This window comes from Echiichthys vipera (assembly GCF_963691815.1).
Source record: "Echiichthys vipera genome assembly, chromosome: 4".
NCBI classification, from domain to species: domain Eukaryota; kingdom Metazoa; phylum Chordata; class Actinopteri; order Perciformes; family Trachinidae; genus Echiichthys; species Echiichthys vipera.
Window position 1 is genome coordinate 7,080,804 of NC_139829.1, and position 24,130 is coordinate 7,104,933.

The 24,130-nt window shown below is 42.4% G+C and overlaps 1 protein-coding gene across 2 annotated transcripts in view; it reads right to left on the bottom strand.

The window, feature by feature from the left end:
• Nucleotides 1–3,152: 3,152 nt before the first annotated feature.
• Nucleotides 3,153–24,130, bottom strand: part of rasgef1ba (RasGEF domain family, member 1Ba) — a 45,001-nt gene continuing 24,023 nt past the window's right edge. For both annotated transcript variants that reach the window (XM_083911652.1, XM_083911651.1), the window contains exons 5-14: nt 22,591–22,806; nt 21,769–21,843; nt 20,732–20,827; nt 19,732–19,834; nt 14,189–14,268; nt 11,817–11,912; nt 8,364–8,459; nt 7,754–7,877; nt 6,554–6,626; nt 3,153–4,731 (exon numbers count right to left, since the gene is read on the bottom strand). In XM_083911652.1, the coding sequence (XP_083767778.1) occupies nt 4,707–4,731; nt 6,554–6,626; nt 7,754–7,877; nt 8,364–8,459; nt 11,817–11,912; nt 14,189–14,268; nt 19,732–19,834; nt 20,732–20,827; nt 21,769–21,843; nt 22,591–22,806 (984 nt within the window). In that variant the 3' untranslated portion in view covers nt 3,153–4,706. The remainder of the gene's footprint in view (nt 4,732–6,553; nt 6,627–7,753; nt 7,878–8,363; nt 8,460–11,816; nt 11,913–14,188; nt 14,269–19,731; nt 19,835–20,731; nt 20,828–21,768; nt 21,844–22,590; nt 22,807–24,130) is intronic.

A 24,130-nucleotide genomic window follows, 5' to 3' on the forward strand; every position in this document is an offset into this window, starting at 1 on the left:
TGCATCCGCGCTCTCTCTCTACTGTCCAAGTCTGAGTGTACTACGACTTTGTCAGAGCTTGTTTGCTGAACATACTGTAGCTTTCTTCTGCTGCTGAAAAGCGGCAAAAGTGAGCCAAAACAGTCAAAGTTGCGGGTCGACAAAATGATACGTATACGTTTGTTTGGCCCATCTACTAACATGGAGGGGGTGGTCCAGATGTTTGGCTTTACTTAAGGGAAGCCGTCAACCCGTTCATCTTTATGTACAGTCTATGGTTCTACACATAGAGGGAGATTGCAAAATACAGGTAAAAAAAATGTGTGCAACACTCAATATGTCTTTATAATCTGGTCATTTTCCTCTCTTGGGCTCCATGTTTTTACATCATGCATTTCCTTTTTTGGCTAAAGTCTGGACCCGAAGCTGAGTCTTTTTTCTGAAATAATGAATTGATTGTTCCCTGTGTGTTTGTCTGTGACGCCGGTCTGAACAGCCTGGCCTGCAGCAGGTTTTATTGACAGGCACAGAACAATCATGGCAGGTGGCCAAAGCTGAATCATCTGCATCACTCAGAGCACAACAAAGTAATAATTCAGGTCACCGACTCCAAACCTGAACCTGAGAGCAAAACCTGAGAGGCTGGCAAAAGATCTGAGGACCTATTCTGAATGAGCAAACGTGTTCACACTAAAAGCACTCGGCTGACTCTGTAATGCATGCATTCTCTGTGGCTGAGTTGGGCTGCAGTAACTTGCTCAAGGGCTGTCTGGCAGAACACATGTCCAAATTGGAAGGATTGACTGATTTGGCTGCACAGAGGACCAGTTTTCAACTGGGTTTAGACGCGCCAGGCAGCTGGCTTTGGGTTTGTAGCTCGCACGCTCTCCTTGTGTTTACATGTTTCCTCTGGGTGTTTACAGTGTTAAGATCTCACTGTGCTGTTTAGCTCACAGGATATAACAGGAGTGTAGTGTAGTTGCAAGAAGACATTATCTGGACCCCAAATCACTGCTGATTTATGGTGAGATTTTAATGGAAAGGCCAGTTAAATGCATTAAATTGTCTAGTTTGTTGCTCAATTGTTTTTAACCTTCAGTTTCTACACGCTGAATATTGATATGCAAATATTTGTTCAATGTGATCTAATATGTCATTGAAACCCTAATGCAGTACACCTTACACACCATATTAGGATGGATACTTTATTTTAAATACCATATTATCGGATAATCAGTTCTGGATGCCACTGAATAGTTCTGTATAGTAATATTATTGTTTTTAACCTGTTTTTTGTTTTGTTTCCACACTAACATATGTTCTTTTTTCTTTTAAAATGTATGTGATAGTAGATAGAAATTCAGGAGAATATTAATGCTCCATCTAATGGGACAATGATTTGTCACCAAGATAACACATATTCAGGTGTTTTGCATGAATAATCATTTTTAAAAGCTCTTTATCATGAACTCACATCTTTGTGTATGGTGTTTGCTGAAAGTGTAATTAACTGCAGCTGCATTAACTTTATTTGAACACTTGATGGAGCCAAATTTACATTTTTATTTTCTGCCTTTGTGCAGAAAATCAAGCTCCAACATCAGCATCATGCAGTCTGTGTTCTAACTGCCACAGTCCAGCTCACCTGTGATGCTTCACATCAAAAGGAACCAGAGAGGCGCGATATTTTACCACCGGTGAGTCAGCTTTTATCTCGTTTTTCACTCTAAATGTTTTGATTAAAAGTTTGCAGACGACACAACCGTGGTGGGTCTCATCTCCAACGATGATGAGACTCATTACACTCTTTCTAAACATGGAAAGACCAAGGAGGTTGTTATTGACTTACGGAGAGGCCACACCCCTAAACCCCCCTGGCCATCAACGGTTCTGCTGTAGAGAGTGAGCAGCACCAGATCCGTTGGGGTGCACATCAGTGAGGACCTCCCCTGGACAATCAACACTGCATCACTGGCCAAGAAGTCCCAACGGCGCCCCCCCCCCATCACCCATCACCCACCCACCCATCATGTGCTCCTTCTACCGGGGCACCATCGAGAGTATCCTGACCAGCTTCATCAGTGTGTGGTACGAAGGTTGCTGGTCAGATCATTAGTGTCCCGCTCCCTGCACGCCTGGACCTTTATGGAATCTGCCTCACCTGCAAAGCAACCAGCATTGTGGGTGACCCAAGCCACCCCTCACAAAACCTCTTCAGTACTACCAGACTGGCAAACAGCTACCTTTGTCTTGTACTATTTAGAATTGATTTTATTTATTGCATATATTTTGTACTATTGTACCGTGGGTCAGAGAGAAACGTATTTTCAATTTCTCTGTATGTCTGGCACATATTGCTGAATTGACAATAAAGCTGACTTTGACTTTGATGCATCACTTAATTGAAGTTGTCTGAATAGACACCCGACTTATATACTATGACTTTTTTAACATACTACACTATGGCATTTTTCTAACTTTTGTCAACATACTATACTATTGCCTACTATTTATCAAATGGAAAATATTTCATATTTCATGTTTTTTTTTCTGATGAAAAATTAAAACTAAAAATAATAAAACTGTCCTTCAAAGGGTTAAAATCCTGAAAATGATTGAATGTAAATGAATGAATAAAAATATTGATATATAATGATTTTAAAGCAATGTTTTGTGCGTGGACGTTTTCAGCCATGAGGAATACCAAAGGGAGCAAAATGCATCACATGAATATAAAAGACATGTCAGAATAAAAAAACGTTGGATTTCACAAATTTGCCTTACCAAAATTTATGCCACAAAACTTCTGAAAATGTGCCTTTTATGCCCGAGGGAGGCCATGATATTTGGACTTTTTTTTGTAGTTTTTCCACATACGACACACATTGGCTTATTTTTTGGACACACTTTTCTATGACATTGATTTAAGCATTTTTGGGGCATAATATACTTTGACGTTTTTGACATACTGACAAGGTCAGAAAAAAGTCACTGAATAGTAACAGTCATTAAAGTCATAAAAAGTAAAAAGTTATAGTACAGTATGTAAAAAAGTCACTGTATGCCATAATAAATATTAGTCATAGTAACGTATTTGATAATATCAAAAGTGAATTTTCCTTATTACACATATTCAAATTATAAACAAACAAACCCACAGAGTCAATTGATACTTTTAGACATTTTTTTATTAACTTTCTCTTTTTAAACACTACTTATTCATTTATTAACAGTTCCTTGATTCCATTCAACAGTCCAAATACAAATGAATGAACACAGGGAGGGAAAAAAACAAAGAAACACAGTATGTACACAAACCCCAACAGCACTCTGTGTTGAGGGAGGAGCAGTCAAGGCAAAGCAGACATCCGTCATTTAACTTCATACTCTGAGCTAGTACCTTGTCTCATTCAAACTTGTATATAAAAATAATAGTAGACTACTTAAGCATGTCATGTACCTGGTACAAAATTAAATAACATTAAAATATAAGTAAATATTGGCATGAGGACATAATGTGACTACACAAATAGATTTTATAAATAAAAAAAATAGGGAGGAAACTGTACTTTTAATGATATGAAAAATAAAAGATGCGTGTGTCAGGTTTAAACAGAAATCCTCAGTTCACATTATTCGACCACATTAAATTCATTCACTTTTCAGACTGAACCACCAGGGGGCAGCACAAGCACACTCATTTTCTACATCAGAGCAGAAACAAAAGGGCCAAGTACAGTATGAGTGGTGGCCTTCAGCCCGGCTTCTCTTCTCTTCTCTTCTCAGCAGCAGTGGGGCTATTTTAACACTGATTATCAGGAACAACAGGAAACACTGTCATCACACCTTCCATAAAGGCCTCAGTACGCTTCAAATGAAGTGCTTGTCAGAGCATTAAACAGTGTCCAACTCCACAATCGCAACATCAGAAAGACGTGGGTGACGTAGCTGCTGCTCAACCGTATAAGAAACACGCTGATTGAAGTTTACTGATGCCTCGAGCATATCAAAGATAAAACAACAAGGAAGTGTTGTTTCCTGCTTGAGAAAACCACAAAACTGTGTACAGCACAAACAGAAAAACTCAGTTACATCTTCTTTAAAATGCATCCAGTGCATTTTCTTACACATCACAATCAACATCACTTTCAGAAACATGGAGAGAGAGATACTCATATATCGTACAAAAGGAAGGAGACGGAACAAAACTACAAATGATGGCTAGCTTAACGATAAACAACAGTGTTGCGGGCAAGCTGTGAGTTCTCCATACAGAGGATGCTGGCTTGTGGAACCAGTGCGAGCATAACGTTTCTGTTGAGTTAGCCAACCAGCGGCTAACTTTGTAGCTTAAGTGGAAAAAAAACGTGTTGAAAAGTAGCAAAGTAATGAAGGTTTATTGGGGCGAAATGCTTCAGACGAGAAAACTCAGCACCCGTTGGCTTTGACTGTGAATGTTTGTAGCATTTCTCTTTTTTAAAAAAGACTACAAAGTCATACAAAGAGAGGAAAAAATGGCTGTCGTGAAATATACAGCACAAAGAGCGAGAGGGGTAAGGAAAAGCAGATAGAAATCTGAAGCTGCGGGGAACACAAAGATCCTCGCCAGCCAAAGTAGAGATTGTCGTTTCCCTTCCAACATGGGGATACTTCGTTCAGAGAGCAGCGGCGTCGACAGGGCGCCGCTTGCTCGTCAGGGGTTTGTCTGGTGTCTTCCGTTAAGAAGTTTAGACCCTGCTTAGCAGAGTGGATCTGTGGAGACAAGAGAGGAACTGCTGTTACCATCAAAGGGTAGGGTGGAGTGGAATAATTCAGAGCACGTGCAGCTACAGCAGCGCCGCGCGACCCTCTGAACGTCTTATTTTTAACAAGAAAAATGATTTGGATTCGTTTTAGTGCAACTTACTCTAGTTGAGTTTTAATCCCAAAGTTGACTACAACCAACAACAAAAAAAATGACCCTATTTTTTTTCAATCATTCGTGAGAAAAATGCACTATTGAATTTTCAAAGCAATTTACAAGAATAATTCTTATGTTTTTGAGCATTTTGGACTTTTTTGACATACTATACTATACTCCAATAAATGATGCCATGACTGCTTTAGACAGGCTATCCTATGACTGATAATGAATTTTAGGGACATATTATATTTTGACTTATTTTTTACTTTTTCGACATACTATACTATGCCTTTTTCGACAGTGTACCTAATGTTAATATCTTCCGTAAACGCAAAGAACATCTGACTTTTTCTCTCCAGCAATTAGATTTTTAAAATATCAGATTTAAGGTCAAATTTGGTGGAAATTTGACAGTAAAAGAAAAGAAAAGAAAAGCAGAGTGAGCGGCAGCAACAGTTTGTCTTCAGTGTTTCCAGGGTTGATTAGTGTGTAGAGACAGTCAGTGCTGCTGCACGTTCTGCTGATGCAGCTCATCTAGAAGAAAGTGACAGATCGTGTCGCAGCAGAAGCAAAGCTCAGGGGGACGCAGGGCGGGTTTGGCAGACGATCGGGGAACGTGACACACACGCGCACGACTGGATTCACCCTGACTGGGCTGAACCCAACACACACACTCACAGGGCTCTGGATTCAAAACCTGCTCTCACCTCTGATCCCTGCCAGCAGGTGATTCATACGTTTCCATGTGGGTGGTTGGGTGTGTGGGGCCTGTTTTTGGCAACCTGGAGCATAACTGTTAATCATCACATTTAGAGTTCTTTTTTTATCTTCTTCGTGAGACTGATGTCCTTCTATAAAAGGGCCAGATGGATACAGGATTTTTTAAAACCGATACTGATTTTAGAAGGAATAATTCACAGATTACTGACCTAACGGCGATATATTAATATTTTAAAGCTGGAATGAAAATAGAACATTTCTGTGTGGATTTTGCACTGATTTGACTCTGCAAAGGTGCTCAGAAGGCTGCTTTCCTGAACAAATAACATTTAACAATATCTAAATGTTTTACATTGTTGACCAATTCTAAATGAACACTGAGGAAATAAAGAACAAATTATTCGACGGCTCATTTTGTCCCCGCAGCAAAACCCGAAAAACCTCCCAGACTCAGTTGGTGTCAATTAAACTTCAACGTGTGATGCTGAAACAATAAGAAATATCTGTCTGTCAGCTCTCCGGGGGCTTTCGTGAACACACACGTAACCACGAACACACGCACACACACACACACACACAGACACACACACAGTGTGATAAGAGGGTACGGGCTGTGTATGTGTGCGAAGGATGTAATTGCGTGAAAATGACTGATGTCCTTTGCGTGCATCTGTGCAATTGTGTGACAAAGAAGAGTGATGAGCACCTGTGTGTTTAATGCATTTATTGAATAGCGTGCGGGTCAGCATCACTGTGACCTACATCCCTCTGGGCCTGCCTGGTCAGCGGAGAGACAAGAGGGTGATGTGGGGTGACAGACGTGATTGAAAGACTCCAGAGCCCTGAGGGTGAGTGTGTGTGTGTGTGTGTGTGTGTGTGTGTGTGTGTGTGTGTGTGTGTGTGTGTGTGTGTGTGTGTGTGTAGAGGGTGACAGGGGGAGTTCATACACACCTCAGAGACTTCCATCTGTCCTTCTCCATGTTGTTCTCAGGACCTTCGCTCTCGTACGATGCCAGATATAACGCTGCAACAAGAACATCATAAGGAAAATTAGCTTTTCTACAATGACTTTTTGAAGTTAAGGCTCTATCTGACACATTCCTATTAATGGAAGCATTTTTTTGTGATAAACAGTGTTTTTGCAAAGGAAAACAGAAACTAAAGTGTTGCTTGGGACGCATATTTCTGACTGAACCCGATCTGTAGAAACTGGAAAAAAAACATAAAAATTCAACATATAATACTTGAAATTATATTAAAAGTTCTATCAATATTCTCTGCTGTTGTGGAACATTTGTCTTTGAGATTCTCCATCACTCAAGACCTAATCGTTTTTATGTTAATGAGTCTCTTTAGTCAGGGTTGTGACTGAGACGATGGAACTTGCAAGCCTCTGGATGTTATTTTTTTCTTACGGGCAGAAAAACATAAAAATACAACAAACATAACCATTAATCCATTTCATTTGGAGCCTTAAAAAAGCTATTTAAGTGTCTCTGCGGCGTCTTTAGAATATGTGAATCAGCTCAACGACAGGAATCGACAGTTAACCCTCATTTAAAATCAGCAGTCATCACTTCCACAGATCGGATGACAGGAGGATGTTCACTATCACCCAACACTGTCACCCAAGGTTGATTGCGTCGGCTGTAGAGCAGTGCAGCGCTCACAGCTCATTGGGCAGTTCGGTCAGGAGGGTTTTCCAGACCTCCCTGTCTCTCTGTGATAAGATGCTGATAAGAGCTGGAGCCAGTGACACAAGACTTTGATGTAGATTAAAGTAGAAACTATCAGCACTGTGCTCCAGTATGAGGTGTGTGTGTGTGTGTGTGTGTGTGTGTGTGTGTGTGTGTGTGTGTGTGTGTGTGTGTGTGTGTGTGTGTGTGTGTGTGTGTGTGTGCATTTAAGGCTCAGTAGGAAAAGAGTAATTCTGCTGTCTGTATTCTGCTATATTTGGGTGTATAATGTGTTTTCTGCTGTTATTTATTTTTATCCAGAATACAGTTTCAGTTCACTCTTACTGACAGCATGGACAGTCACAGGATTAAAACAAAAACACATGATCCAGGTCACTGCAAGCGATGCTTTAGACATCTAACTGACGAGAAAGATTTGCTCCTATAGAATTCATCCATTCACTGATGAACGTACCATCTTCAGTGAACACTGGAGCAGTCAGCAGGTACTGCAGGATCTTGCGGTCCTTCTCAAACGGACACTCCACTTTCTTCCACGCCATGAACTCGCTCACTTGTTTGGCCAATTCCCAGAATTTCTGAAATCAAAGAAAAAGAGAAACTATGGGTTAATATTCAGAGGGATTCAACATGTTTATGCACAGCTGACTTGACGATAAAATCTCTACTCTGTCTATGAGCGACGTATAAATCCTTGCAGGGCTCCACTGAAGCTGCACTGTGCCCTCACGTACTGTGGTCATAGTCAGCTGTCCTGACGTGGACGGGACAGAAAAAGGACTTTCCCAGAATGAATCCTTAAATAGTGTCTGATTCAAAAGCTGTGACCAGAGACCAGTGGAAAGTCTCTGGTCAGTGTGTTTGTTCCATGGAAACACAGCTGATCTTTACACACTCAGGTCTTACTTCTTCATTCTCTCTTTAGGGAAGTGGAAATAAATAGCAACAAATCCGTAGTCATGTGTAGTAAACTGACATTTTTTGACATGGGAAAAAAAAGATGATATGGTGTAATGTGTTTCTAAAAGAAAAGTCCCTCCGGGGGAATTTAAAATTCAGTTTACCTCAAAGTTGACGTGTCCGCTCTGCAGCCGGTTGGCACAGCCCTCGTTGAGGAAGTAAAGGTCTTTTATGAGCAGGCTGAAGAAAGGGATGACAATCTGCAAAACAGCAGAGAGAGAAAGATTTAATCCCACTGGGAAGATACGAGGGGGGAATTTCCACATAACTCACAGGTGTGTGATCAGTATAAACATCAATTCAAAGGAAAAAGGATTACAATAGACAAAGAGAATCTCTTATAATGTTTTGGTTCAATTTCCAGGGAATAAAACAGCCTTCTTCTTCTTCTTCTGATCATAAACCCACTAGCTTTCCAGTCCATCAGGCCTGTAGCAGCGTGTACAAATACGACCTTTAATAACCTAAAGAAAGAAAATACCCAGGACAAAATGAGAAAAGGAGAGTTGAGAGGGCGTTTTTTTTGGTTTGTTTTTTTAATCACAGAAGAATTCCCCCTTTAAAGTCCCTTAAATAATTCATCACAACCCTTGTACAATGATTCAGGTCACTGCGTCTCTGGGCGCAAACATGGATGTTGATGGAGCAAGAGCAAGGTGGGGAAGAAGCACCAGGCTCCATTCAAATTAGAGTCAATTTTAAAGCGCTGGTGGGATATTCCGTTCCTCTCTGGCGTACAATGAAACATGAGTAATATCAAACTGGCATTTCACAGTTGCTAAGGCTGAGAGATAAAACATCACTTTTTTCCAGAGATCACTGCAATTACACAGTGACCTATAAATAAATAAAAAAACACCAGCTCTTCCCTGACAGTCCCAACACCGCCCCCCCCCCCCAAATCCAAGATGATCAAACATTCATGATGGTGGAGCTTTTAAATACAGAGAAAGGGCAGCAGACTGAGCAGTGTGTTGTTGGGTTCTGTGTATAATTTTAGTGATTCTGATTGTGTCAGAGGTTTCACACACACACTTTCCTCATTAGTTCTTCCCCTCTCATGTTTTTCTTTCACTTTGTTGCCGGGCGACTTGCACTGTAAGTCTATACACAACTCAAAATATATCACATAGGTGTGGTCTGGTCGTTTTTCAGACGTTTTAATGCGGAAACGTTACACATTATACCTAAAATTTGGGTTTACTTGATGTCAGGGAAGTCAGGAAGTCTGCACATGGTGTACTCTGAGGGGTCTGCAGGGGCAGGATGTTGTTTACAGGGCCATGCCTGTATGCATGATCTGAAGACTGTTGTCATGTGTGCATACACATCTGTGCACACATGTTGTGCTGTTAGAGAGAGAGAGAAAAGAGAAAAGGCGCCCAGCAGGAACAGAGAGGAAGTCGTTGACACAGCTGGACACACGGGGGGATGTTGAGGGTCTGGAGCCAGAAAGGCGTCAGGTCTGGATCCAAAAATAGACCTGTGTCTATTAAAAGCTGCTGAAATCTATTCACTAGTATATCTTTGTGTTCAGAGATGATTCAAGATGTTTAAAACCAGCTGATCAGTTATTGTTTTCTTACTATAGGGGAAATCGCTTTGAAGTGCAGTATTAAGTTTATTATTTTTATCTTTTATTTGCATTTTTGCATTATTATTTTCTTTATTTATATTTTATTGATTTGCATTATTACTATTGGATTATTATTGGATTTATGTATTATGTTTGGTGTGTAACTAAGTATCATTTGGAATATTTTCTCCACTGGGCACAACCGAATGTGAACGTCTGCTTTGGCATTTAGTCAAACTGTTATTTCAAGTAAATTAGTCAACATAATCCACTTTCTGTCCTCACAGCACACAACAGCCAAACAGAATGAAAGGAGCCTAAATGTTGGCTTTGTTGCTCCTCTGACAGAGTCAACAGCCCAGTGGATGCCTGGAGGAGATCATAAACAAGCCCTCCACCCCTCCCTAAAAGGAGAGGTCACAAGTACAAGAACATACCAGACTTCTTGGGAACTTTCCTTTTTCTTGGCCCCGACCTCTTTGTCCAGGGTATGTTTGCATTTCTGAGCTCCAAAAAAACATCCCTCACAAACGTCAGCGAGCCAGATACATATTGACAGTACACTCTGTCTCCATGAAAACACACTTGTTCAACAAATGATGTATCAGGGGAGACTTACCACGATCGCCTGGCTGCCCTACAAGGTTCAAACTCAGTCAGCAGGGTGGGCAACTCAAGAAGCAGTGGAGAACACTATGTGACCTGGCAGGCGCTCGCGTGTTCTTGTTCCCTCGTCGAGGAGAACACAACAAGGATGAAACGGAGAACTTTCTCATATCCTGACCCACTTATAACGTCCCCTCGGAGCTATGCTGTTATGTAACCTCTGTCCCTTGACCAAGTCCACTACTGTGACCTTAAACACGACGGGAACGCAGCTCCCAGACGATAACAACACACAACAAGGGACAACGCAGTGGTTTGGTTTTCTGCTTCGCCTTCCTATCCTTCAAGTTCAGATGTGCAGAGCGTGATGAGAAAGTCAGTGTGATAACCATCTCAACTTCTTACATAACCAGAGTCAGCACATAGTACTTATTCTCAAACTGAAAGGTCACTTTATATATTTTTTTTTTTTCAGCAGCTGTCAAGTACTCTTTAGCAAGGCTCTGAACCCTCGGGTATTCACTGGATGTTGAAACCAAAGTCTGGAGTGCAGATGTTCAAACTTTGGGAGTTTATATAAACTGTGGCTACTCGATGCGTCACAAACGCTTTGGCAAAGTGCACTCCATTAAGTGCCCGTTACTTGAGTAGATGCAGACTTTATCCAACACTTGACCTGATTTCCCAGTGTTGCTGGTGGTGGTTTTGCTAGAATTTCAGCATTTGACATTTTTAGAAATTGCACTCTTCAGTTCTGCCCATCATAGGTAGGCTACAAGTGAGCCCAACTGAAAAAAGTTGAGATTATATTCTAATGTTAAAAAAATCAGAAAACATGTGCTCCCACCCATGGATTACTGAACGGGCCAACAGGGCCCAGGGACCCATAAAGTCAGGGGCAAAAAATGATCACTAAGAGATGCTAAATGACCAAAGGTATACACAAAGAGACAAAAAATGACTACAGGGATGCAAAAGACCATGAAGAGATGCTAAATGACTGAAAATGGACACAAAACGACCACATAGAGACAAAAAAAGAAAATGACAACAAAAGGCATGCAAAATGATTGTAAATAGATGTAAAATGATCACAGAGAGAAACAAAACAATGACATAGAAATGTAAAATATAGAAAAATAGATGCAAACCCCCCAAAAAAGACCCATAATTACTAAAAGCTGACTTTGAATTTGGGCGTCTTGTTCCTATGTAGACAGGGGGGTGGGGTATTACGTGTGTGTGTGTGTGTGTGTGCCTGTGCGCCTGTGCGTGTGCGTGTGTGTGTGTGTGTGTGTGTGTGTGTCAGAATATGTATCTGCTCCCACCACTTAAGTCCCATATTGTGTCTGACAGCGTGTTGCTGAGGCCTCACCTTCTCTCTGCTACTGTTGGCAGTGATCGACCTCTGTGTGGCTCCTCTCAGCGCTGTTCTGTAGTTGTAGAAGTTGCTGGAAGGATCCATCTGGTGCTGTGGATAGAAAGATACGGCGTTAAGTTTGAGTGCAGGCTAACCTCTGATCACAAACAAACACACGTGAGGAGAGCCGATAAAAGAGAGAGTGGATCTGAGGAGTCAAACATACGATACTGGTCTGCAATCGAGGGTCATAGGACACTGAAAGTTTGTGAATTGATTTGCTGACAGAACATAAAAAACTGATTGATTAACAGCCATTTAGTCTTTCATCGATCAAAACTGAAAACTATTGGCTAGTTTCAGTTTCTCCAACGTGAGGATTTGATGCTTCTTTTCCATTTTATGTTATTGCCCTTGGTCTCTCAGAACATTTAATTTGCATTTCTCAACTTGTTTTTGACATGTGCACATATTATTTTAGTTATTTGACAATAAATTGTTAATTTAAAGAAGGGCTGCAACCAACTATTATTTTCATTATCAATTAATCTGTCCTTTATTTTGAGTATTCATCGTAGTTGTAGTAGAGCCCAAAGTGAAAGTTAAAAATAGTAGGCAATTAATTTTCTGTATATAGAATAATCAACCAATCATAGTCGCTCTAATGTAAAGTGATGCATTTAGAATGATGATGAAAGTCATTAATTGCATAAAAAAATAGAAAAGAAAAAGCAATAAAATGCGTTTCCTTCCTCAAAATTCAGATTCCTCCATCCTGTACTAAGTTTAGAAAACCAAACCCTCAGTGTTGCAACTTAAGCCTGTCTGAGTGATGTGATGCGGTCTGCGACCTCCAACAAACCCACATTAACTCCACACAGCCAATCAAGACTCTGTGGGACGACAGAAGCTCAGGGTTCACCTCAAATGAATCTCACGGGGACAAAAGAGGAAGAGTAAAAGGAAATCATCAAAAGAGTAAAGAGGTGAGGACGCGTGTGATTGACAGACAGAGGGACGAACAGCAGAGACATGAAGGGAACCTAAAGAAGTGAATCTTTGAAAGCTTTTCAGATCCCACAGACGGTCCCAGCCCGACTCTCCGCCTCAGATCTCGTTATTCAAAAGGGCCGGCTGAAGGCCTGTTGGGCTGAGAGCAGTTTCCCTGCAGTATCTGGGGTCTCCTCGGGTACCGTACATCTCTATTAATAGATAGAGGATCGTGGTAGGCAAGGGGATTTCTTTTGCTTTACTTTTGGTTTATCTTTGGAGAAAAACTGAAAAAAACTATTCCCCAGAAGAAAGCTGAAAGGATGTCTCTGACTATGTCATGCAAAAATGTTACCCATGAGACCAATTTAAGGCTGCTATAATGTGAGTTTTAACAAGCAATCATGTAAAAAATTGGGGCAAAATTGTGCTTTTTTTGGGGCTGAAACTAAACGAAACTTAAGAAGGTAACTCCGGTTCTATGAATCCCGGATGATCAGGAAGGATGAAATAGAACCTGTATTTCTTGCAACCAAATACAACCAAATCTTTTTATCAGTAATTGCAGAAGCTTCAGTGTCTTTACATGTTCAATAATGCTACCTTAAAGTGATGGAATCAAATCTGTGTGTTTAGAAATCTATGTGAGATCTGTGTGAGTCAGTCAAATCTCTGCTCTCCCACTCAGGTCGGTGTTCGCACCAGCTTTCTGTGTTCATCGGCCTTTATCACTGCACTAAACCCAACGACACACTGACAAAAGAATAAGAAGCTCCCCCACACGCCCACAACACGGTTAGTCATCAGTGTTAACAGTGTAACAAAAACAAAACCGCGGAGCTGTCGATGTGTGTGTGCACAGGAAATAACGCTCAGCGAGAGTCGGACGATAGCAAGTGGATTGAAGACAACAGGAGACGTTTAAGCTAAAGATGTTGTATATCAAATATCTACAGAAGAGCCTCAGTGTTTTGACTTTATACCCAGCGTTTTTCTACTTTGTTCTTAACATTTTGGCTTCATTTGACATTGGGACTTTATTCTTGATATTGTGGCTTTATTTTTAACATTTTTTTCTCAATGTCTGTCTTTGTTATTGACATTTTGACTTTATTCACAAACAAAAAGAACAATTCCTCTGATTTTTTCTGGCACTAGTACTGAAAGTTAAATTTTGTTCTTGACATTTTACCTTTATTTTATAAATGCATTTTTCTGGACGGCCCTGATAATTCTTCTGACAAACATGTGGCTGAGGGTCTATTATATCCATAATCTTTAACATAAGAACCTAATTTTTCCCTTTGTGTCTTTTAAGTGCTGCAGAATAAAACGCATGCACATCTGTTGAGTTTCACAACTGAATGTGTAATTTAAATCTTTTCAAGCAAACTTACTTCTAAGATGTCAAACTTGGCCGTTTTGACTTTACTCCAGGTCTTCTTGAGCCGAGACACAGGACTCATGTTCATCCCAGCTGCAAGAAACATGATGACAAGAAAAAATGGAGACAATGAGACAGATATCACACCCAAACACGATCGCAATAACACATGGCATTTTCCCATTCAGCCAGACAGACACACAACCCCGCCCCTCCCTTCCATGGCTTCTTCCTTTAACATCCCTCCACCTCCCCCTTTTCTTTCTTTCTGCTGTTGTTTCTTCTGATGCAGCGAGGCAAAAGGCCGGAGGAACAATGGAGTTAACACACGGCTCGTTTCCCCTCCCAGTGCTCTGCTTCCCATATGGTAATCCTCTGTGTGTGTGTGCCTGGAGCAAGTTCAAGCACCGAGGGTCACCGTCAGAGCACAACAACAACAACAACAAAACAACACAACCCTGGAGTACACAAAAGAATGTATAAAACTCTAATACCTCATTTTCTTCCTGAACTCACTGCACTCCCCAGAAGACAGTTTAAAGTCTGACATGACACTTGGAACAAATGAAAGTCCGACCACAGCGGCATGTGTCGACAGTGTGTGTCAGATTGTGTCTTTCCTGGGAAACGGTCGCTAACAGAGACACCAGTGTGTGTGAGGACAGGTGTTGGCTGTGGTAGTCACCCCGTTGGGACACACGCTCTCATTTAAGAGCACATTAATGTATCGTTGATGTCATCTTCTTTTCAGCCCCGACACAATGCAGCGGAAGCAAAGAAGAGATGCTGACGGAGCATTCCTTCTTTATTTTATTTTTTGGTTTTTACATCAGTTCACTGAAACTTTCACTTACTTTTAGTGGCATCTAGGCACACAGCTAGTATGGGTTTTATTTGCCCATGATATCCAGTCTTTGCTGGTCCGAGACATGAGTCGGGCCAGATTCAAATTATATTGAGTCTAATTTATATCAGGTTCTGTTCTTTACTGGATCATCCAAGATGATCAAAAAAAAAACCTTCCTGGCTACAGCAGCTAAAGGTGAAAAACAATATTAGCTTTCATAATTTGGGTGAACTAACCCTATTAGATCACTAATGTATTGTCTAAACCTGGTGGTTCCCTGGAGATGTGGATGGTGGATTTGCCCGTGGCTGTTCTCTCTCAGGGGGGAGAACGAGTGAGAGAACAGCTGGCACTCCAATACCCTCTCCTCTGCTCTGTTCTCCCCCTTCACCATCCCATCCTCCCTCTTGTGCTTTCACTCTCTCTGGTCAGTACTGACCATCTGCCTGGATGGTTTGGTTTGTTCTGAACCCCCCACTCTGGACACACAGATCCTCCAACTCTGCCCTCAGGCCTGTGAGGATGACCAGATGCTCTCTCCTCTAAACACTGGGACATCTCTTGCATCCCAGGAGCCCGTCGGCTGGACCTACAGCGAGGTCTCTAAACTGTCTGAGGTCCTTTACATGTGCCTCAGATATATATAATCTCTATTTAACCTGGGAAGTTTTTAGGTGCTTTATTGTCTCACATATCCCCAGAACAACATATAGACATATACAGTAGACAGCACATAGCCATGATCTACATATTTTTGTTTAGCACTGTGATCGCTGAGGGAACAAAACTTCTTTTAAAATTAGCTTTCCTCCAGTCTAACACCCTGTATCTGCGGCCAGATGGGACGAGAGTGAAGTGTGGGTTCAGGGGGTTGCTTAGAAAAACGTAGGATTTTAGGTTTAGGTTTACATGACAAAATAAGAGTTGCAAGAACTCCTTTTTCAGTTTTCCTCTATTGAACCAGCAACTTTCCAGCCCAGAGTCTATTCCTCTAAAGCCACTTTCACACATGTACTGCAACCGAGAAGTTTTCTAGACATTACGCGGAGGAGTTGTATGTGAGAACGCAACTGTCCGAATCAGTTGGACCGGACATTAAAGGGACTTTATCCTTCTAACTCCCTACTACAAAGTCTGTGTAATGTCTGATTGAGCCCATGTGTGTCCACAGTGAGCCCGCTGATCACCCTTTTTCTTCAATTCGGGTGTTTCTACCATTTTTCCACATGGTAGAAACACCCGAGGTTGCAGAAAAAGGGTAATGTACACGAATAAGGCAACAAAAATGCCTGACTGGAGTGTCAACGAGATTCAAGAACTTTTGTCATTAACGGCTGATGCGGAAATCATCAGACAAATTCAAGGACCTACTTCTTGCCTAAACCAAACAGAGTTTTTTCAGTAAGTAAGAAAGTGTCTGACATGGACAATCTGCATGTGTGAAAAGAAAATTCCAGACACGTCCAGACAGATTCTCCAGAGTTCATGTGATAAAACTGTGATATTTTTAGGAACGGGATTTTATACTTTCTAGAGGTCACTTGGCTTCCCCACAGTACCCATGATACTCAGCTGCAGCTCCTGCGTGAGCTTATGTGTTTCTCTGCAAAATATAACAGTCAAATGCTGATGCCAGAGGCCATGGGGCAAAACTGTCACTGAGACAATTATCTGCATGAAGTGCTGCTCTGTTCCCTCTGATGCTGCAGAGTCTCACGGATGTCATTAGACTCAAGTAAATTACGTGTGATGGAAATGAACTAGGACAAAGTCACGAGAGGTTACTGCTACAGGGGGAAGGTAACGCAGCCGCACAAAATTCTCACTGAACAACAAATTGCATTTGCTATGCTGATCCGATTTACTGATGACGAGAATAAAACGACAGAAACGCAAATGATAGGGAACAAGTGCAGAGAGAGTTGTGAAAGTATCGCCTTCATGTTTCATAAATCCGTCCTGACTGACAAAACAATAAAAACATATCCTCAAAGCAATTTCAGTCAAAAACAACTGGACTGGTTGTTTGTCTAGGAAGACGTTTCACCTCTCATCCAAGAGGCTTCATCAGTTCATGTACGCATCTGACCAGGCTGGGACTGGTCCAACTAACTGGTGTGGAGATCCAGGTATTTAACCTCTCACAAGGCCGATAATGTCACTGACACCCTTTGTGCTCCAAGTGCCCACGCCCGTCGTTAGAGTGACAGTCGTTGGTGGGCAGTTGGTTTCGACTTCGTTAGTGCTCTATTGAGTCTGAACAACACGTTGGGGTCACCCGGGCCATGTGTGAACAGTTGTCCTTTGAGGTTAGATTGTTGAATCTCCTGGGAAGGGATGAAAGGGCGGCATTGTAAATTGGAGATAAGTGGTGTCTCAGACCCCCTCCTCTGTTTAGCGATGGTTTCTCCACTTTTACTCCTCTTTCAAACCATCTGTCCTCTCTGTCCAAGATTTGGACATTGCTGTCATCAAAGGAGTGGGCTTTCTCCTTGAGGTGTAAGTGGACAGCCGAGTCCAGGCCTGAGGAGTTAGCTCTCCTGTGTTGGGCCATGCGTTTATTCAGTGGTTGTTTTGTTTCTCCAATGTAAAGATCTTTGCATTCCTCGTTGCATTGGACAGCATAAACCAGCATAAACCAGGTTGCTTTTGTGGTGGTGTGGTGTTCTGTCCTTCGGATGTACTAGTCTCAGTGGCTCTAACACTTATGAAACTCTGAAACGAGACCCTACCAGCGGTTACAAAAAGAAGGTGATAGAATGTCTACAGCAACTACAAAAAGAAGGAGTCATTAGCAAACCACAGTATTACAGGCTTTACCCCCAGGACTCAACCCCCTGCTTATATGGACTCCCAAAAATCCATAAAGAAGGGGCCCCGCTCAGGCCCATTGTCAGCAGCATAAACTCTGTCACTTATAACATTGCCAAGCATGTTGCCAATATTCTGGCACCACTGGTGGGAAACACCCCACGCCACATCCAAAACTCCATGGACTTTGTGAACAAAGTCCAAGACCTAAAAATGGATCCAGATGAAACCATGGTGTCCTACGATGTGACTTCCTTGGTCACCTGTATTCCAACCATGGAGGCCTTGGCCACGGTAAGAGAGCGGCTCACACAGGACATTTCCTTACAAAACCGAACAAATCTCAAACCAGACCACATTTGCCAACTTCTGGATTTGTGCCTGAATACCACATATTTCCAGTTTAATGGCATTTTTTACAGACAGAAACACGGCTGTGCCATGGGTTCACCAGTATCCCCTATTGTGGCAAATCTGTACATGGAGGAGGTAGAGGGCAAGGCTTTGAACTCCTTTAAAGGAGTAACCCCAAGCCATTGGTTCAGATATGTGGACGACACATGGGTTAAGATCAAATCCAAAGAGGTGCTAACTTTTACTGAACATATCAACTCAGTGGACAGAAACATCAAGTTCACCAGAGAGGAAGTTAAGGACAACAGCTTGCCCTTCTTGGACTGTGACGTCCATATGGAGAATGACAGGAGCCTCCACATAGGGGTATACAGAAAACCCACTCACACGGATCAATATCTACTTTTTGACTCTCACCACCCTTTGGAACACAAGCTTGGCGTTATCAGAACACTGCAGCATTGAGCTGATAACGTACCCACTAGCTCACAAGCTCAAGGGGAAGAACGCAAGCACCTGAGAGGCGCCCTCACAACTTGTGGCTACCCCAGCTGGACCTTTGTTAAAACGGCAGCTGCCTCCAGAAAGAAAACCAAAGTGGTTGAGAAAGAAAAAGATAACAGGAGAAACAACATAGTCATCCCATATGTGGCTGGGGTATCGGAGAAACTCAGGAGGATTTTCAACAAACACTGCATCCCTGTGTATTTCAAACCCGGTAACACACTCAGACAGAGACTAGTACATCCGAAGGACAGAACACCACACCACCACAAAAGCAACCTGGTTTATGCTGTCCAATGCAACGAGGAATGCAAAGATCTTTACATTGGAGAAAAACAAAACAACCACTGCATAAACGCATGGCCCAACACAGAAGAGCTAACTCCTCAGGCCTGGACTCGGCTGTCCACTTACACCTCAAGGAGAAAGCCCACTCCTTTGATGACAGCAATGTCCAAATCTTGGACAGAGAGGACAGATGGTTTGAAAGAGGAGTAAAAGAAGCCATCTATGTAAAAGTGGAGAAACCATCGCTAAACAGAGGAGGGGGTCTGAGACACCACTTATCTCCAATTTACAATGCCGCCCTTTCATCCCTTCCCAGGAGATTCAACAATCTAACCTCAAAGGACAACTGTTCACACATGGCCCGGGTGACCCCAACGACTGTTGTTCAGACTCAATAGAGCACTAACGAAGTCGAAACCAACTGCCCACCAACGACGGTCACTCTAACGACGGGCGTGGGCACTTGGAGCACAAAGGGTGTCAGTGACATCATCGGCCTTGTGAGAGGTTAAATACCTGGATCTCCACACCAGTTAGTTGGACCAGTCCCAGCCTGGTCAGATGCTGCATGAACTGATGAAGCCTCTTGGATGAGAGGTGAAACGTCTTCCTAGACAAACAACCAGTCCAGTTGTTTTTGACTGAAATTGCTTTGAGGATAACGATGACCTGGACGAATGAGAACATTCACAGGCCCAATAAAAACATAACTCATATGTCATGTAGGGGAAGGAGAGAAGAACAAAACTCACATATGATGGCCATGAGGGAGTTAAAGTTGCCGATGTTGAAGCATTCCCGAGCCACGTCGATGAAGAACTCGATGACTCGAGCTCGGTGCTTCTTCTTCACAGGCTGTTAACAAAATGGAGAACATTAGAAAAGTGCAGTAGCTCATGAGGGCTAATGCACTTTTCTGTCTGCAAAATGTGTCTGTTTGAAATCAGGTCATTTACCAAAACTGTATTACCATTATCGGGCGACGCAGGAAGGACCAACATTTTTTTTTTTTTTTTAGTTAAGTATTTGAGACAGTGTTCCTGCTTTTAGGAAGAAATTATTTATCAAAAAGATTCAGTGGTTCTAGCGTCTCTAATTTAAAGATTTGCTATACCTTGCTTTAAAGTCAATTTCTAGCCCTTTTCAAACATTTCAAGGTGCATTTTCAAGCTTTTCCAGAACCTTGCAGCTGTGCTCAATTACTTATTTATGTACAGGACATACTGTATACTGATTATTTCACTTCATCACATTCAACTTGACGTTATTGTGCTTCAGGGGTAGCAAGAGAACAAAGTTTCATATTCAAAATGTGTCTATTAACATCCTGTAAAACTTTCAAGCGCAAAATCCTTTTATAGCAGCTTCTACAGCTGCGTTAAATATATCTTTTTTGCACTTTCATGTAACTAGTAATGACGCTGACTTTCCAGCAGAAGCAGCAGCAGGATCTAGTTTTCATAATCGATTAATCATTGAAGTAATTTTTCGATTAAGAAATGTCGAACGTGTTGTTTCGAGCTTCTAAAATGTGAGAATATGCTGTTTTTCTCCGTTTTTAAATTAAATGTTTGGATTTCCAACTTTTTATCTGACAAATAGACACATTTTTCTGACCTAAACTCTGGAAACCTGTGATGTCATTTTTTTACAATTTTATTTGATGAAAAAAAATCAGTATTTGCAGCCCAATCTTCATAGCACCAAGGTTTCTTATTCAAGAAGGAACTTGGCCTCATGTTCATTACTCACCATGCAGATTTCTGTAGCCACCAGATAACTGAGTCTGTTGAACCATTCCACGTAAGCTTCCAGGTTGCTGGCCTTCTTGTGGTCACTGAAGCAGCTCTGCAACATCAACAACAACGACAGACTTTCAATTAGCATTCGATCTGATTGCAAAGCAAAAACCGTGCTGAACTGGAAAAATAAAGCTGCTATTAGCTTTTCTTCTCTTTTTTTCTTCTCTCAGTCAATGCATCAGTGAGCATTAAAAATAAACCCTTGGCTAAGTGGACCCCAATCACACTGGGCTTCACTCTGCTTCTATAAGCACAATAAGGGACAATGTTATTCACATTATGCATGCTGGTCCTTTGTGTGGATTCCTCTTGATCTAATTCCACACATTCCTTTGGCCTTACGCCACTCGCCCCCACGTAGTGTTTCCCGCCAGTGGACACATCGAATTTTAACATTCAAACACACACTCACCCTCACTCACAGTCATGCCCGTCTTTTCCAAGAGGCCGGCTAGCCCGAGGCACAAAGGCAGCCTTAACCCCCCCATCACCTCACTTCCAAAAAAAGGGGCTGTTACCTAGCAGCCAAACGCAAGACAAGAGAGCCCACCGCCAGACACACACACACACACACACAAACGATTCCAAAACAAACCTTTGGCAGCGGTAGTTGCTAGGAGATGAGGTGCATGCATGCTCTTCTCCTCCAGACACTGGGATGATGTGAGGAAATTGTCGGTGAAATGTTACTGAGAGTGTGTGAGAGTGTGTGTGTGTGTGTGTGTGTGTGTGTGTGTGTCTATGTGCGGATATTTGGTCTGCTGCTACAGTCTAGAAATCACCTGCCCTCCCTTTGACCTGTGCAGCGGCCAGTCTCTGTTTTGTGTAAACTTAACATCTGTCTGGAAGAGAAACTAGGCCATCTTACTTCTAACCCACACCAAACAGAGACCGATTGAAAAAAAAAAAAAAAGGATTGCATAACCACTGTATATTTTTCTCTTATCTGGCGATTTATTCTTTGAAAAGCATGCATGCAGACGTTACCTTATCGTTGTCCAGAGGGTCTTTCTGGACGAAGGCCTGAACGAATTCCTCAGGTCCAATGTAGCTCAGTCTCTCCTGAGAAGGAAGGGCAAAAGATATTTCCATCTTTAGTTCGATCAATGCTGATGTTCTGCAAGAGTTTGCAGCACTTAAGAAACAAGGGATTTGAGGAATCCGTGGCTGATGTTAGGAAACTTTATCTAGAACTATGAAGTGGAGTTTGCACTAAAGCCTTAATGCACCAACTACAAAATGTCTATAAAAACATGCACATGGGAGTTTACCTTTTGGATCTCAAATAAACCCTTTGATCAACATTTGGTTTAACAGAGCGACTAATTTGTCTTTTATATGGCAAACTGACACGTTATGGATATATATACACCTGTGGTAAAACACCGCTGTTTAAAATCAATGCTGATGTGGCCGGTCGAACGTGGGAGGAGCTGGGGCTTTCGGTTCACCTCGACCACCACACTGATTTCTAATCCATCATGTGTGTCAGCTCTCCCCTCTGTCTCACACGTTCTCCTCTCCAGCATTGATTCAGCCTTTTTCTCTTTGGCTCAATGTGCCGATATGAGCGTGAGTCATCGGCAGGACCTCTGATTGTTCTCGGGAGGGTAGCATTTGCATCTTAATTTGGTTTGACGTGTCACAATAAATGATTGATATGATGTTATGCTTTAAACAGATTTTTAAGATGAGGTGGATGGAAATTAGCCTTCTGGGCTAAAGTCTGACTCGATTACAGGTTTCTGCAGACCAGTGGACTGTGAAAAACAAAATGATATATTAAAAAGACTGTTGGGTGGCTCTCACCAGTTCTATGTGTGTGAGCTGTTGGGCAACAGTGAACGGGTCGTTGCAGATGGACAGCATGTCTCTCTGGATGGACGCCTGGGGTTTCGCCTTAAGAGCCGTCAGTCGCTCGGCCGCTGTGGCGTTGATCTTGACCAGCGCCTCCTCGTACTGGCTTAGTACAGTCAACCTCCTGATCAGACCCTGGCTCATCTGACCGACTGCCTTCCTGTAAACCTGATGGATGGTCGAGGGAAGGATGGAGCAAAGGGAAAGGGAAATGTGGTGGAGAAGGGAATCAGTTAGTTAGGTTCAAGGACTCGGGACTTCAGGACTCCAACACAGAAATGGTTGATGATAATTCCAAAGAACTCCAGTATAAGAGCTATGGTTTTGTTTTCCTGTTATCCAGCTTTTCCATCTGACAGAGACACTTCTGTGAGACAAAGTTACATCCCTAATCCATTAGGTTTGGTGGCTGCGAGCACAAGAAACACTATAGCAGAGATAATAATGAGAGAGCTGAGTGTAATTTAAATTTGACGAAAATCTCCAGTAGCATGCGTGCAGCTTTGTTTAACTCAGCTGTAGGCATTTTAGGTTATTCCCTAACCACTCATCTGTGGCAGAGAGTGATAACAACCTCACTGGAATTTACAACACTCACGTTGCCTACATGTCAGCAGAACTGATGCCAGCGCTCAGCCCAAACCACAGACCGACCCTCATGAACGCCTTCAGGATTTATTTTGCAGTAAAGCATCCTTTTGGTCATGCACTGGGAGGGTCACTCACAATGTTTCACAAGTCTCTTCCTGTCTGCCTCATTAAGGCCTCTTAGCTCAACGGGGGCAGAGGAGGGAGACTCTTGGCTCCTCTGGCCTCACAGGTCAAGAGGTTGTCCTGTTTAGAACCTGCCCCTGGACTCGAAACTGGTCACGATTAGATAAGTGTTCCCTCGCTGACACGGTTTAGCACAGACATTGCATAAGAGGGTCTATATGGAAGGACATGTGTGTTTGATTTAGTGCATGTGGAGGAGACTGTGTGTTATTGTATGAGCGTGGAGGATCCTGTGCATGGCCTCTTTCCATACCGCTGGTATGAGCTGCCCCAAAAATCTGGGGTGCTTAGGCCCCCTTTCTCGCGACCGCATCCCCCCTCCCTACCTGAACTTTCTGCCAATTCAGCCACCAGTATCTAGGTTCTACAAACAAGACTCTGGTTCAACAGGGCGGGAAGAAACAGCCTTATTTATAATGGATGTAGAGGTCAGATGCCTAGACAACAATCAAGTGTGAGGAGTCGGTGCTTGGCTCAGGCACTTGGGGGGGGGGGGGGGGGGGGGGGGTGAGCAGACTCCCATCACTCTGCCGGAGACAGCCAGGACGGGACCTTTTCTGAAATTCACTTCCCAGGGCGTGACTAATGGATCTGTCTGTTGGTGATGTGGCTGTGATAGGTGTGATGGCACATGAACAGACACAGTCACATGTCAGACAGCCAATCAGTTGTGGGGCTGTGAATATTGCAGTTTGGACAAGGGGTGATTGCAAGAGCA